General features: G+C 47.6%; 1 protein-coding gene across 1 annotated transcript in view; it reads left to right on the top strand.

The window, feature by feature from the left end:
• The window catches only part of CDH23 (cadherin related 23), a 202,604-nt gene that overhangs the window by 88,103 nt on the left and 98,439 nt on the right, over positions 1–16,062 (top strand). Inside the window, exons 7-8 of the mRNA XM_086467128.1 lie at positions 607–735; positions 9,753–9,831. Coding sequence (XP_086323254.1) covers positions 607–735; positions 9,753–9,831 — 208 coding nt within the window. The remainder of the gene's footprint in view (positions 1–606; positions 736–9,752; positions 9,832–16,062) is intronic.

Here is a 16,062-nt window from a genome sequence, read left to right as displayed (position 1 = left end):
CAGAAGCAGCACTTGGTGTACGTGCCCTCTGCCAAAGCTCAGAGTGGTAAATACAGAAGAAAATAAAGCTGCAACTGCAACAAAGCCCTCGGGGTTACAAAGAGCAGCAGAAAAGCGAGGGAGCTGGGGGGCTTTGTTGTATTCCAGGTGATGGAGCCCAAGCTGTGCAGAGGCATCAGTGCTGGGGGGTATAAGATTCTCTGCTGTGATGTGTTGTTAGGAAAGTCTGTGGGCAACCACACCTGGGTCTCATGATGCAGACGTGCCCTAGGGTGTATCTGCATGAGGAGGGAATTTATGTTTTGAAGTATATGTTGAACAGTGTTGCTTCTTTTCCACCTAAAATGTGATGAAAACTAAATTGGTGTTTGCTCCATTTTAAAGGGCTAATGGTGAAATGAAATGCGTATTGTATTTCAGCTTAGAGGGAGATACAGTGGACAACAATTCCAGCAGGTAGCTTGAAAAAGAAATAATTACCTGGACTGTTCAGAAATTTTGACCCAACTACAACTGTGAGAGACTTAATACTGTTGAATAATTCTATTTTTCTGATAGAAATCCTTTCTTCCCCCCCCCCCCCCCCCCCCCCCTTGTTTTTTCAAGGACCAAGATAAAAACAAACCGCTGTCCACTCTGGCCAACCTGGCAATCACCATCACAGATGTGCAGGACATGGACCCTGTCTTCATCAACCTTCCCTACAGCACGAACATCTATGAGAACTCGCCTCCGGTAAGGGCTGCTGCTTCACTCAGATGCACATGACCACAGTGTTGTGCCGGGGACCAAGGGAGTGTGGAGCAGGATACAGGACAGAAAGCACAAGGTATCCCAAAAGAGCTGTAGGAAAACTTCCTCTTTGCAGAGATATTCGTCTTTCCTTCCATCCATCACAGGTTTGCATTGCTCTGCCCTGATGTTCGCAGCTTGGGTGCGAAGAGGAGCCCTGTTTCCATGCTGAAGTGCAAATGCTCTGAATGATGAGATCCAAATGACATCCAAAGAGAGGCAACCCTTTTTCTTTCTGAAACAACATGTTTCAAGGCAGCTCCAAAATACTTTGCCCTTTTTAAGAAGGGAACTTAAGTAAGGAAGTTTAGGAATCAAATGTTTTCCTAAACATTTTTTCTTAGATTTTAAAAAGGCTTTATGTTGCTCTTAGCACACAGTCACCCCATTTCCTCCCCACAGTGTATATGCATGCCATTTCTAATAGAAAACTTGAAGTAAAATGTAAACGTTCCTGAAATGAGGCAGTTTTGAAAATGCCAGAATCATCAGCCAATTCAGCACTTTGAGTATTTTCCCCCAGGTTTTGCCAAATTGATCCAATCATTTTAGTTCTTCTGAAACTCAGTTTGTCAGCAAACTTGCTGTTTGTAGAAAATGTCTCCCAATCTCTAAATACAGCAGGGCTTTTTTTCCCCGCAGCAGACGATGGGGAGCAGCTTCAGCTTCGGGAGCGGTTTGCTCTATTCCAAGCATGGGTGCCCAGGACTTTCAGTCCAAGCACCAGCCCTACTTAGCAGCATCCACCTTCCCAAGGCACAGCTGTGCATCCCATCACTTTGTCTATAGGGCAAATATTTTTGTGTATAGATGGAAAAACATTCTGTCCTAAAATCACAGTGTGGTAGGCATCCGTACTACACATGCATCCCGTAATGTCTCTGGTACACTGGGTCCAAAGCACCTGATGACTCTGTCTGTGCAGTGGTAGAGGGAGCTCCAGGTCACTTCAGTTTATGCCTTTATTCACTTTGGAGCAAAGTGCTGGCTCTGATGGCATGGAGAGTGCTGGATGAATAGGGCTGAGTCCTACTGTCACAGCTCCTGTGGTCAGACAGTACATTACCTGTCTGCCAGCCCGAAGATGGCCAAAAAATTGGCTTCAGGAATTACTTTCATGAAGTGAAAGTTTCAATGTATTTCAATGTTGTTGCAGTTAAGGAGTATTTCTGTGAACAGTGTGAGCTGCAGGGAAGAAAAAATGCTACTTAGATCACCCTTAACAGGGAGGGAAAAACCTTATGAAATTATAGAAATGGAAGTCTCACAAGTATCAAAAATTATAGACAACATCACCTTCATGGAGCGACCTGGTATCCAGGAAAGGGGATCTCAAATTAGCAATATATATTGAGGCTGGAACTCAATGATCTCTTTGTGTTTATACACCAATGTGCATCACAGTTATTTCCAGAACATACACTGTTTGCAGTAGACAAAGCAGCAAATAATCACTCTGTAACCTGAAATGGGGAATGAATGAAGGAGCGTTCACCAAATTGTTAGCGGTTTTCTGACAGGTTTAGAGATATTAATTTCCCTTGGCCCCATGTAACATCTCCAAAGTCATTGAGATATCCAAGATACATAGGTGCCACCAGAGACATGGTGAAGAAGACAACTGCTGAATGTGGGCAGTACTCTGAGCGGTATGGCTGTCTAGTTTGGACCCAAAGGACTTCTTGGGAGAAATCTCCACTGCTGGAACAAGGATGTGGCTTGCTGTGGCAAGCCTGGGGTTTAACATTTACATTTTCATCTCTCCATGGGAAGTCTTCTCATCAGCTCTGCCCTACCACCCGAGGGAACCAGTCATATGTGCAGAGTGGAAACTGTGACCCTGCAGAATGGCTTGGTTACCAAAAGGATAACAGCAAATTCAGGTGAGGAGTCTGGGCTTGGCCAACTCCTGTCCAAAAACAGGCTTCCTGGTCAAGCCACCAGGCTGCAGTGCGTTTGTGGGTGATGTTTGCCCTGCCATTGGGCTCAGCAGGTCAAAAGGTGCTTGAGACATCTCATCCCAACCCCAAATCTGCAGAGCAGAGACTTGCTGCTGCTCCATGCACCCGCTCTCTGTCTTTTGCCTCTCTTTTTATCTGTGGTGCACAGCATGTCTGTGTTCCTCTATCGATGTATCAGGTGAGAATACCTCATCTAAAGTGTATACATTACCTAATAAAATCCTTCTTATTCGGGATTATTGCATCAAATTTTAATTTCCTCACTCGAGTAACAGCATGTCAGCCAGCCCGTCAGTGAAGAGGCAATAGAAGGTGAAAAGAGTGGATAAACTGCAGCAAATTACCGCAAACAGATCTCTATCAGCCCTTTGACTGGAATTGACTGGAATTAAGAAGTGAGAAATAGGATTTTTTTTGCCATGGCAGCTTTCTGAAGCGCTCCCCCCTCCTCCTCCTGCTGCAACGCTGGGCTGTGCTTTGCCTTTCAAGTCCCTAATCCTGTAAGAGAAGAAGAAGGAAAAGGGATGGTGGAGGGGTGTGAGAGGGGAGAGAAGTGCCATTGTAGCTCTTATTTTTCTCAGATCAGGATCTGGTAGCATAATTTAGAAGCATTTTGGGCACGTGCTTGTTCGGACACTGAGAAGGAAGAAATTTTATACCAGGCAAAGGAAGAAGATGCAGTGGGGAGAGACTTTGCTGTCCCTGGAGGTGTTCTATCTTCTTTCTGGGCACTTTATCATCCCAGCATGCCTCAGATATCTCTCCCAGGTCACCCGAGTGTACCAAAGCTCCTGCAGCTGTGGCAAAGCTTGGCAGCGTTGTATTTTTCATACTGAGAGGTTTTTTGGGTGTCCATCCTCACAGTGTCTGTAGACTAGATAGCATCACTGATGTTCTCCAGATAAGTTAATAGGGGCTGGAGGAGAGGGGCCATTTCCCCTTGCAGAGATGCTGTTGGTCTGATGAGCCCCTGCTTTTGGAGCTCACCTGGTGCATTGGTGCGTAGTCCAGGCAGCATCACAACTTTATTTTGAGGGTGAAAGAGGAGGAATCCACTCACTAAGAGACAAGCTGAGGCCTATGACAGTGTTTTTCATCCCACAGGGAGCTACGCGAAGGCAAGAAGGGGGGCAAACCCTATTGGCGCTTGGTTGCAAGACCAGCGGTTGTATTCCCTTGCAATAGCGTGGTACAGATAAGTGTCAAAATATCATTAAAATAGTTTTAATTCTTCAGCACCATCCCCCTCCTCCTCAGAAACTCCTTGCATTGAAGAAATAATGTGGAATCAGTGCTATTTTTGCCCTAGAGTCTCAGTAGCTCTGAGTTAATTCTTTCTTACAATATTTCCAGCCCATCAGTGTGAACACTTTATTAAAAGCTCAGGGCTTTATTAAAAAAGGATTGATTTACCCCTGCCCCTCTTCAAAAAACCCTCAGATTTTGTTTGGATAATGTGTGATTCTTTATTTTCTTTGCCTTTTTTTTTTTTTTTTTTTAAGCATAGGCTTTTCTAGATTATTACTTTTCTAAACCTTCTTCCTCTTTCCCTAGAGAGGGAGAGAGTTATTCTGCTCTGATGCTTAGGTCCATACCCACCAGCCAAGTCCTTTCCTAGCAGACACCGTTATCTGTGGGAGGCAAGTCAATTGTTACTTGTTTTAAGAAATGTCAGGAATATTTGGGAGCTTCCAAGAGCCGCAGGTTCATGCCACAAATACCTGGGGTAAGCCCTGGGCAGAGCTGTTGGCACTGGAAGTCAACCTGGAGTTTCCATGAGTAAGTGGAAGCCTTGCCAGATGTGTTTGTCTAGAGATGGTAGGAGAGTCCCCTCTAATTTGGGGGTGCAGCTGGCTGCCTCAGGGAGCCAGGGCACAACATTTTGTACACCTGCTGTGCAACGACCTAGATAACAATCAGATTTTAGAAGAGAAATTGGAAATTGTGGAGATGTGACTGGTGAGAGGTCAATCTTTGCCATTGTGGTATGGCTGTGATCAAGGGCTTGTTTTGGTTTGGGCATTTTCCCATTTCTAGTCTCTTTTCTCTGCTTAGTTATCTCTGCTGGTATGGTGGGCCAGGTGCTTCATGGTCATCACAGGTACTAAGAGATGAAATAGCATGTGTGTAGCATCATGTTTTGCATCACGTCATCTCACTCCAACACATGTTGAATGGGAATACTCCTTCCTTGCTGAGCGATCATACTCCAAGGCTGCCTTCATGAGTTGTTACCACTCACTACAAAAAACAATAATTGCCGTGAGGGACGTGGATAAACCTTATGCTTATCCTGTGGCACTTGTTCAGCCTCTTCCCCAGAAGGGTCAAGACTGATCCTGAACACTGTGTGGGTGCCCGGGGAGAGATCAGGAGCTGAGATCTGCCAGTCTTGTGGGTATTGGAAGACTCTTGTGATGGATATGTCAGGAAGGATGGAAACCAGGTGGGATACAAAGAGGTGCCCAGGTCCCTGCCCTTGCCGTAATTCCAGGAGATGGCATCCACGAATGGTGGGGAGCTCAGCTCCATTCTGGCATGCGTTTCTTGGTCACTGGTGAAGTGTGGCTCATCCCCAGGATGGGCTTGTGAAGAGGCCTGTGGAGAAGGAGGAGACTTACAGGGCTCCAAGGAGAACAGGGCGAGACCCAGTCTCAAAAACCAGCTGTGTGGAAGCCATTGTCACAGGCTTGCCAAAGACCAGGTGAACCGTAGTGCACTCTCCAGCAGCCCTTACTTTTGTGATCAGATATCTGGATAATTTCTTTCCTATGGATGTCTCTATGGCACGTGCTGCTGAGATATCTGAATGAGAGTTCCCCTCCTTGCCTCCCAAACTTTCCCTGCTGCAACATCTGCCCTCATCCTTTTATCTCTCCACACAGCCCTTCCTCTTGGCTCCTACAGGAGGGACCTTTCCTGCAGATAAAGCGGCCACAGCGTCGGCAGGCCGATCGCTATTCCTCGGCCATCACGGGAGCCCTTCCTTCCCCCGCAGCCGCCTTCCCTTTGAAATGTGCCGCATGGCAGGCGACGCTTATCATTCTGTGCCGCTCCCTTGCTTTCTGACAGGCGATGAGCGAGCTGTCAGATGGACCAAGTGCCTTCACCCACCACCCCTGCCACAGAGGAGCTCTCGTTTTGCCAGGGGGTGGAGGGGGGCTCACACCTGCCCCATGGGGATGGCAGATCAAAGTAGAGTATGCTGGGGGAGAGCATGCTGGATTGCATGCCTCTCCTTTTTTCTTTTTTTTTCTTCCTCCACTTTGCCTTGCCCTCCTTTCCACATCCCTTGTTCTGATTTCCTACCTGCTCCTCTCCTACTTTTCTTATGCTTTTTGTCTATCCTCGTTCCTTTGGAAAGCACAGTTATTGTCAGTGATTTAGAGGCTCTCCAGTGGCTACTGAGCCTCACCAGCAGAGTGCTGCTCAAAGGCCAGTGACCTGGGATTTATGGCTAATGTTCTCAGTTAATAACATGGATTTACTTAAGGAGTCCATCGAAATGCCCTCAGAGATCAGGGAATGGACAGTCTGGCTGGCCTCAGGAGCCTTCTTTATGGCTGGCAGCAGCGAAGCATCTCCATTGAGCCTGCAGAGGCATGGCTCTGAAAGTCGGGGAAGACAGCAAGTCCACCCTTTCCACTGGTGATGTTTCTGCAGCAGCTTTCCCTTTGGCCTTCAACTGACAGATTGCAGGGCAAACGCAATGCTGCCATCCCACTATGCTCTCTAGTTGGATATGCAAGTGCCTCTGTTGACATTTCCTTTGAGGGGGAAAAAAAAAAAAAAAGAAAACAAATTGCTTCTTTTCCCACTGTTATTAAACCAATGAAAGCAAGAACAGCAGAGCTGTAAATTTTTTCCACACTACATTAATTATGTGCGTGTGTGTGTTTGTATTTACATGGGCTCACTGCAGTGCGGTGGGGAAGTACAGCTCATGGAATTGACATAAGGGCATGATGTTTTTATTTAAAGAACTAAACAAGAATTTGGGGTCACTTTTATATTCTTCACTGGGTTTTGGTGACTCTTGGCCTTGTGGACTTCTCTTCTGGGCTATAAGAAACAGGTCTGTCCTGCAGGTTGAAGGATGAGGTGGGTGAGCTGGCACTTGTGCCCAAGCTCAAGATTGAAGCATCCCAGCGGGTAGGAAATCAAGAAAGGGAGCCAGGAGACTCGCATGGTTAAACAGGGAACTGATGGGCAAACTCAAGTGGAAGAAGAGAGTCTATAGATCTTGGAAGGGGTGGATGGCCACATGGGAGGAATATAAGACTGTTGTCAGAGGATGTAGGGAGGCACTAGGAAAGCTAAGGCCTCCCTGGAGTTAAGCCTTGTAAGGGAGGTCAAGGACAACAGAAAGGGCTTCTTCAAATACGTTGCAGACAAAACTAACGCTAGAGGCAATGTAGGCCCACTGTTGAATGAGGTGGGTGCCCTGGTGGCAGAGGATACAAAGAAGGCGGAGTCACTGAAAGCCTTCTTTGCCTCTGTTTATACTGCTGGAGACTGTCCCAGACTCCTGAGGCCCCAGAGGAACTCAGGATAAAGGAGGAGTTTGACTTGGTTGATCAGGACTGGGTTAGGGATCAGTTAAGCAATCTGGACATACATAAATCCATGGGCCCTGATGGGGTGTGCCCATGGGTGCTGAGGGAACCGGCCGAAGTCATTGCTAGATCACTCTCCATCATCTTTGGTAAGTCATGGGGAACAGGGGAGGTGCCTGAGGACTGGAGGAAAGCAAATGTCACTCCAGTCTTCAAAAAAGGCAAGAAGGAGGACCTGGGTAACTACAGACCAGTCAGCCTCACCTCCTCCCCTGGAAAGTGATGGAACAACTTATCCTCGGCACTGTCTCTAGGCATATCAAGAGCAAGAGGGTCATTAGGAGCAGTCGACATGGCTTTACCAAGGGAAAGTCACATTTGACCAACCTGATGGCCTTTTATGAAGACATAACCAGGTGGATAAATTATGGTAGTGGTTTATCCTGATTTCAGTAAGGCATTTGATACAGTCTCCCACAGCATCCTCGCAGCTGAACTGAGGAGGCGTGGTCTGGATGATGGGGTAGTGAGGTGGATTGTGAATTGATTGAAGGAAAGAAGTCAGAGAGTTGTGGTCAATGGGACAGAGTCTAGTTGGAGGCCTGTATCTAGGGGAGTCCCTCAGGGGTCAGTACTGGGACCAGTACTATTCCATTTATTCATCAATGACCTGCATGAGGGAGCAGAGTGCACTGTCAGCAAGTTTGCTGATGACACAAAACTGGGAGGAGTGGCTGACACACCAGCAAGCTGTGCTGCCATTCAGCGAGACCTGGACAGGCTGGAGAGCTGGATGGGGAGAAATTTAATGAAATACAACAAGGGCAAGTGTAAAGTCTTGCATCTGGGAAAGAACATCCCCATGTACCAGTATAGGTTGGGGACTGAGCTGTTAGAGAGTAGCATAGGTGAAAGGGACCTGGGGGTCCTGGTGGACAGCAGGATGACCATGAGCCAGCAATGTGCCCTTGTGGCTAAGAAGGCCAAGGGCATCCTGGGGTGTATGAGAAGGGGCGTGGTCAGTAGGTCGAGAGAGGTTCTCCTCCCCCTCTACTCTACCCTGGTAAGACCACATCTGGAACAGCGTGTCCAGTTCTGGGCCCCTCAGTTCAAGGAGGACAGGGAACTACTGGAAAGAGTCCAGCGCAGAGCCACAAAGATGATGAAGGGGGTGGAGCATCTCCCTTCTGATGAAAGGCTGAGGGAGCTGGGTCTCTTTAGCTTGGAGAAGAGGAGACTGAGGGATAACCTCATTAATGTTTATGAATACGTAAAGGGCGAGTGTCAGGAGGATGGAGCCAGGCTCTTCTCGGTGATGTCCAATGACAGGACAAGGGGCAATGGGTGCAAGCTGGAGCATAGGAGGTTCCATGGTAACATAAGGAAAAACTTTTTCACTGTCAGGGTGACAGAGCGCTGGAACAGGCTGCCCAGAGAGGTTGTGGAGTCTCCTTCCTTCTCTGGAGACATTCAAAACCTGCCTGGACACGTTCCTGTGTGACCTACTCTAGGTGGTCCTCCTCTGGAAGGGGGGTTGGACTAGATGATCTTTCAAGGTCCCTTCCAACCCCAAACATTCTGTGTGGAGGCTCCTGCCTGTGGGCAATCCCCTATTCTTAGCATCTGTCCAAAACGCGTCCTGCTTAAAGCTTTCAATTAAAGTCTCTGCAGCTAACTTAGTTATGCAGCTGGATGCCAATGGCCAGTGCGAGCTTCCCTTGTCACCTGGGGTGCCTATTTTGAAGAACACAGGGGGAGAAGAGAACTGGTTGAAACTGGGAAGCCAGCAGTAGATAAAACTGGTGTAGTGACTAGTGCTGAAGGTTGCAATGAGAGGGAATCGATGCCTTTGTTTCAAGGGACTGCGGAGTGAAAATCTCTGTGGCAGAGTGTATGCTTTTGCTTGTCAGCCAGAGCCTGTGCAGCTGTGATGCTGCGAGGAGACATGTCTTGGCTTTGCCAATGCTGCACCTTCAGTTCTTCCTTCCTCTTCTTCCTCAAGCACCAATAGCTGTGCTTACCGCACTGACCTTGCTTCAAATCTTCTTCCTCTGAGCAGGAGACGAGCAGCATGGGGAATGAGTCTTGTGATGTTCTCTCTAGTCCCTACTGACACTTTCCTTGGTACAAACCTGCTGCACAGTCCAGCTCAGCCTGCCTGGTGGTTCAGTTAGAGGACGTGTGTTCCTGGTCATGGCCTCAGCACCACCAGCTACATCTTGGGGTGGGTTAGCAGAGTTTTGCAGCTTGCACAAGAGTGATGAGTGTTGAGCCTGAACTGCACCAAGAAGCAGTTTATGGGACTTTTCTGTGACATGCTTTGTCCTTGGACAGGCTTTCCTAAGCACGTGGCCCATGTGCTTAGAGATGCAATGCCTTGGCAGAGACCCCCAGCAGTGCTCGACTGAGCAGCTGTAATGCGTGTCTCCTCTCCCTCCCCCAGGGTACCACCGTGCGGATGATAACGGCAATCGACCAGGACAAGGGCCGTCCCCGAGGCATCGGCTACACCATCGTCTCAGGTAAGTCACTGGGGGACATGGTAGGGATGTCAGGGACCCCAGTGGGGATGAAGGAGCTAGTGCTGCATGCTTGGGAAATCATATTTGACTAAGTCTCTTCTCTATTGTACCACTTGCCCTTTTAACTCAGCATTGCTAATTACTGTAGCCTCCCCCTACAATTGAAACTTTTACGCTTTGAAAAGTTTTCTTTGCCTTTGGCACTGTCAGAGCACATCTTTCCTGGCATCTCACTTTCTTTGAGCAGTGGACATTATTTCTAACAAATTTGACAGTATCTCCTAGTGAAATCTTTCAGTCCTAACGACGAGCTGTAAACAGCTCTGCTTCACACAACACCATGGAGGAGACCTGCGAAGAGCTGGGTGTAAAACTCTTGCTGGTGGTGCAGTGGTTATTGTTTAGGGAGAGAATGGGACTGATTATGGGCTGAATGGCTCCTCGTGAGTTCCATGGCTTTTCTTGAAATCAGCTGTGCCAACTTCATAAGCTGGGAGGCAGGGGGCCAGACCCATGAGGGTGCAGGACTAGAGAATGAAGCTTAATTAGAGCAGTGGAGGCTTTCTGCCTTCCGACAGCCACATGGATTAATTCTGCCTTTGAAGACTGGCTCTAAAGCCCAGGGAACCATTCCCAGTGTGCGTGGGTAGCTTGCTGAAACTGATGTAGCTGATCATCTGTGGATTCTCACTGGGCAATGCTTGGCTCCTTTGGGTCCGTAGCTTATGGACCTTTTCTGATGGCCAAAGAGACATGGGCAGGGCAGACTGGGCAGGCATTTCCAGGTAAAACATAGCGCATTTTGGAGCTGGACCTGCCTCATTTAAGATGCCTTGAGGTCAGCGAGCCCATGCTATATCCAAGGCAGACTGATGCTCGCTGGGCTGCACTCAGAGGCTGCTTTGGTGGGGATGTGCCCCAGGGACAGACAGACTACTTGGATTAACCCAGGAGTGAGGTACCAGTTTGGTGGGTCTGGGTTGTAAACCCTGCTTCTGGCATAGCTTTCAGAGGGGATCTTCATGGCAAGAAACGGCAGCAATGCCTCCTCTCCCCTCTGTGCCACATGCTTCAGGTGCTGTCCTGCAGCTTCTTAAAGCTATACGTGTGGAAATAATTTCCCAGTTTCTCTTCCTCAAAGCCCAGCCATTTCAAACACTCTTTTAATCAATCTCTAGGGTCAAGGTGATTTCACCCTGACTTTCAAGTCCACTGATCCTGACTGCAAGTATCCAGGTCAGGCTGCCTTTGAAGATGCAAGGATTATTTATTCCTCTAATTCCCTCTGCAATTTATTCTAACATTGCCCTGGCATGAATTAAATGAGAGATTCCCCTAGACTGTGTGTATCAACTGGCCAAAGCGCAGCAAGGACTTTCTTTTGGCTGATACGGGCACTTTTTCACTGGAGACTGGGCTGAAACCTCAAACTAATTTTACAGAGGTCACTGAGCTACTGTGGGGATTGTAAAAGCCTTCAGCTTACAGGAACCTTACCCAGCTCAAAGCCTAAAGATGGTCAGCAGCTGGAAAATGATCCTTGTCCTGTTAGTACATCTTCTTTTGGGCATCTGCTGATGGCCATGGACCCTTTTTCCTGAGTCAGTATGGGTTATGCTGTAGGTATCTAACTTTCCCTTGTCAGCACTGGTGCAATACAAACAGCTCTAGGTTTCCAAGAGCCTTTATTTGATGGCTTAAACCTTCAGAAACAACTGTGCAATCTATAGAGCGTTAATTTGCTAAATGCACCCATCCGCTCACAGTCATGTCAGCCTTTCTGCTCATCTCATAGTCACAGCTGCTCTAGTGAATCAAGGAAACAAAACCTTGGGCCCTGGGTTTTTACCTGGAATGTTCATGCATGCACTTACTTTCAGATTTATCTTTGCTTTTCCTGCAAAATAGCCACAACATCCCTTTGCAAGTGTCCCCTGCTCTGTGACACATTACAGTCAGGCAGAGGGATGGTGGAAGGGGGCCAGACATGCTCCAGGAGCATGGTGGCAGTGAGGTGTGGAGTGACAGGCAGGCAGAACAGCGCAAACAGCCTCATATCCACATGCATATGCCAAGAGCTTAATCCCTGCCCCTGGTCCTGCCTGGTGGGGGGCAGCTCTTGTGTCAGAGAATCAGACAGAGCACATCAAAGAGTGATTAAACTGCTTTGCTTCCCCCACCCTACCCCCCCCCCTCCAAATATGAGAATTGCAGGGTGTTTTCATAACTGGCCAGGGGATTTCTCCTGTCAGCACCAGTGTCTCGCAGAGTGGCAGTGCTGGGAAGGATCAGCCCGTGGACAGACAGGGATGACTGCAGAAACCCACTATTGCCTCCTGCTTCCTCCCCATCCTCACCCTTTGGCTTAAGGCAGAGGTTTCCAAAATACCTGAAGCCAGGCTTCAGGGTGCTCTGCTTCCACTTTGAATTGAGTTTGTTGCCAGAGCCAGACTTCACCAGCTCCCTTCGGCTGCCAGACCATGGCTGAGGTGCATGGCTGAGGGCAAATTTTAAAGAAAACGTGGTCATGGGGTAAGCAATGTTTTTCTGAAGTCAGTAGGGGTGTGAGTGCCTCCCCGACTCTGCCCAAGGCATTCTCTTATACATTCCATGATTCACTTCTTACTTTTGAAAGAAGATGCTACCTTAGGATGTTTGAGAGTCCAGACACAGGAACCGACAGCTAGCGTGCCTCCAAAATCCTGCTTACCCAAGGCAAGTGATTTTTTTTGGCAGGCAGGTAAAGCCTAATTAATTTGTCATTATCCTCAATCACGATGGTAAAGGTCAGTGAGCAGATTTTGTGCCTGAGCTGGTAAATTTTTATGGCAATTTTGCAAAAAACTTGTCTAACATATGGGAATGGGGAAGCAAATTAAATTAGAAACCAAGCGTAAGCAAAAGTGAAAATGGCCAGTGGAGGTAGTAATTATACCTGGCTTTTCATCTAACTTGCAGGAGGGGAGGTGTTGGTGACTGCTGTTCCCTTTTCACAGCAGGGATGGATGATGCCTCTCCCTGGCTCTCCCAGGTCTTGGGACACAGGGCTTGCACATGGCTGGTCTGATTTTACTGGCTGGGGTTGAATATACAGCAGCGAGAGAGCTGAAAAGCAAACTAGCCGTTTATCATTCCTTCCATATTAATATCTAAAGCATTGGTATGATTTGGAGGTGGAGTATGAAAATTAATTTGGAATTGACGGCCTCCTATTCAGCTCCATCCCTCGAGTAGCTGTGCCTCGGGATATGCTGCAGCAGGTCTTATTTATATGGCTATCTCCAACACAAGGTCCTCTCATGACAGCAAAACGCTAGAACTAAAAGATTAACCATAACCACATAAAAGAAGACTTAAGATCTAACTTTATGCAACTAGCTTACAAGGCTGTTAAGCCTAAGGTGACAGAGGAGCACAGATCCACCTGTGTCATGGCTTTGGCTAGTTGTCCTGTTGGGACAGACAAGCCTGCCGCCTGCCTGCCTGCCTGCCTGCCTGCACTGGGAATCATTTCCATATCTTACAGGGAAAGCCATTCAGTTGTTTCTCCCCCTTCCTTCCAACCAGAGTGTTTTAACTGCATGAAAACATGCAGTTTTTTGCCCTGTGCTTTGCAAAGATATCACCACCCTGCAAAAGGCCATTTGAAAAAGAAATCTAAACAGAGACCTTGCAATTCAAGCCAACAGCTCTGTGCTGGGCCTCCCATTGCTCCAGTGGGTGTTTCTGCTTCTTTTCCCAGGTGAAAAGGAGGGTGCAGGCAGCCCATGGCCAGTGCCCTGCAAAAGCCCTCCCTCCCTGGTTCTGCAGCTGCTTTGACAGGTTGGAGATGCTCAGCCACCGAGGTCAGGATTCTGTTTGAAGGACAGATAATTAATCCAGCAAAGTAATCCACAGTTCCTTTTTGGCAGATTTATGGAGATAGCCTCTGTACTGGGGACTCTGCCTCATCATCTTTCATTTCCCAGGCAAAGCGAGTGACTTGTTGTATAACACAACCTGTTCTAGATAAGGCTTTTCATTTAGGGGAACTCTTCGGTCTAACAGAGATTGATTTTCCCAGTGGAAATCAGAGGGTCCCGGTGCTCTCAGCAGGATCAGGCCTGCAGACGGCAGTACGTTTTCACGTTTGCTGCTGCTGCACATCGCCTGGGGCGTGGGGAATCCTTTGGCTTTTTAAGAGAAGGATTTTTATCATGAATTAAACAGCAATTTAATTAATAGGCAGGAGGTGACTTTGGCCCGCAAGCTCTTGTTAGGAAAACGTATTGTATGGCCACAGTCTCAGGCTTTGCTTGCTAGCAGTAAACTTTGGGTTTCATTTATTTCCAGAACAGTCAGGAGAATTCATATGTCCTGGCATGAAGATGTCCTGGCATGTCCTGGCATGAAGAAGGCAACAAAGGGTTAAACCAGGGGAAATGTCCCAGGGCTCTTCAAGATGCCCAAAGGTCATGCTCTGCCTGCCTGGCACATTTCAGCTGCCTCAAGGGCTGGGCAAGGGGAGATTGCATAAGGGCAATCCCTACGTATGTCCTTCCCGGAGCTTGGAAAGCACTGCAGGAGAGAGGGGAGGAAGCGCAGAGCTTTCAGTCAGCGAGCTGGTCCTTAGGGCTCATCACAAACCCTAAGGGTGGTTTTGGATTTTTTTTCCCCAAAGTTGGTTGTTTTAGGAGAGCGATGCTGTTTCTCTCTTCCTAAAGCTGATGCATCCCAAGGGAAGCATGAATTAAAAATCATTATTTGCACAATGTAATAGAAGTATGAGTTACAAAAGCAAGAGGGAAGCATGTCTGAAAAGAATCGTTCTCCATCTTTCTTCTTATTTTCATGCTAAAGAATAAAATACCATATATGTACACCTATATGTAAAAATCAGTGCAGTAGATCTCAGAACGTGTTTCACATGGTCTTAATGGATCTGGAGTTCCCCACTGCCTTCCTATTGAAAGTGCAGCATGAAGCTTTGAGGTGAGGTTAAGTGGCCAAAGAGGTCTCCCAGTCCTCAGCTGCTGACACCTCTCTTTCTATTTTGATCTGACTTAGTAAAGAAGGCAGGCCAAAGCAAACCACTTCCCTGAGTCCCTTAAATGGGACATCATGGAGGACCCTTGGAAATAGGACCTCCATATTTTAATATTCCCTTTGCCAGCTGGCCTATGTCGCACCGTCTTTTTCCCACATTCAGATCGCTCAGTGAACTACCAAGGTGTTAAAGTCTTCATAATTTACACCTGCTGGGAGGGCCTTCCAGCGTGATTTAAAGGCAGTCATCACAGCAGAACGTTTCTGTAGGAGGACATGCTGATGGGTGGAAAAGTGCCTCACGCCGAGTTATTCATCAAAGGCTGTTTTTCCACCCTGCCAATGCAAGGGGATGTCACGGCACAAAGAAGAGATAGTGGCTGCGGCCACAGCCCCTCTTTTCTTGGCTCGGTTGCTCCATATCTCCCTCCCTCCCACTAATGATTCTTCATCATCATGTTGGCATCTTGCTTTGGCTCCCTGGCAATCTAGAAATCACTAGAAAGAGATACGGCTGGGATAATGGTTTGCAGGGCAGGTGGTCCCCCAGCAAATGGCCTTCAGTAATTAAAACTATACATTCCCATTTATGTGCAAATATGAAACAGAAGTGTATTTTTTGTTTAATTTCTGGGACTTTCTATTTAACTTCCTGGGATTTAATGTTTATTCAAGATGTTGGCAAACACTGAAGAAGGATGAGCCTGCTCTGTCTCTGTTCATGCTGGGGCTAGAGAAAACAACCAGTTCTGAGATGCCTTTTAATGGAAGATTTTCTGAAAGGTGTTGAGCCTGGACATGTGGGGTTTATGTTAAAAGCCCATTCAGACTTGTTACCAGGCATATTGCTGCGTACTCCTTTCATGTTCTTCTGATGATTCTTCCTACTGCTGTGGAAGAGGCAGGAGAGGTGATTTGTGGGTCTCTCAATCCAGCCCAGGCACAGTAGCTGTTAAGAAAGTGCCGATTTTATGTGTATGCATACTTTGTCTGCGGGCTGAGAGCATGTTCTGCAATGCTGCTCCAAGGTGGCAATGCCTGACAGCTCAGACCAGCCTGTTTTCCCTGGGAATGCACACTGCCTTCTGTGCCATGTTTATTGGGACAAAATTTTCTGCGAGTTCAGGTGGAGGGTTAAAGTGTTGTCTTTACAGAAATGAGTGAAACAACCGTTTACCGTAGTTTTCCCTGCGTTGCTCTGCTGCC

This window comes from Leptosomus discolor, chromosome 6 (assembly GCF_034619465.1).
Source record: "Leptosomus discolor isolate bLepDis1 chromosome 6, bLepDis1.hap2, whole genome shotgun sequence".
Taxonomy (NCBI): domain Eukaryota; kingdom Metazoa; phylum Chordata; class Aves; order Leptosomiformes; family Leptosomidae; genus Leptosomus; species Leptosomus discolor.
This window is presented reverse-complemented; position numbering and strand designations above follow the sequence as displayed.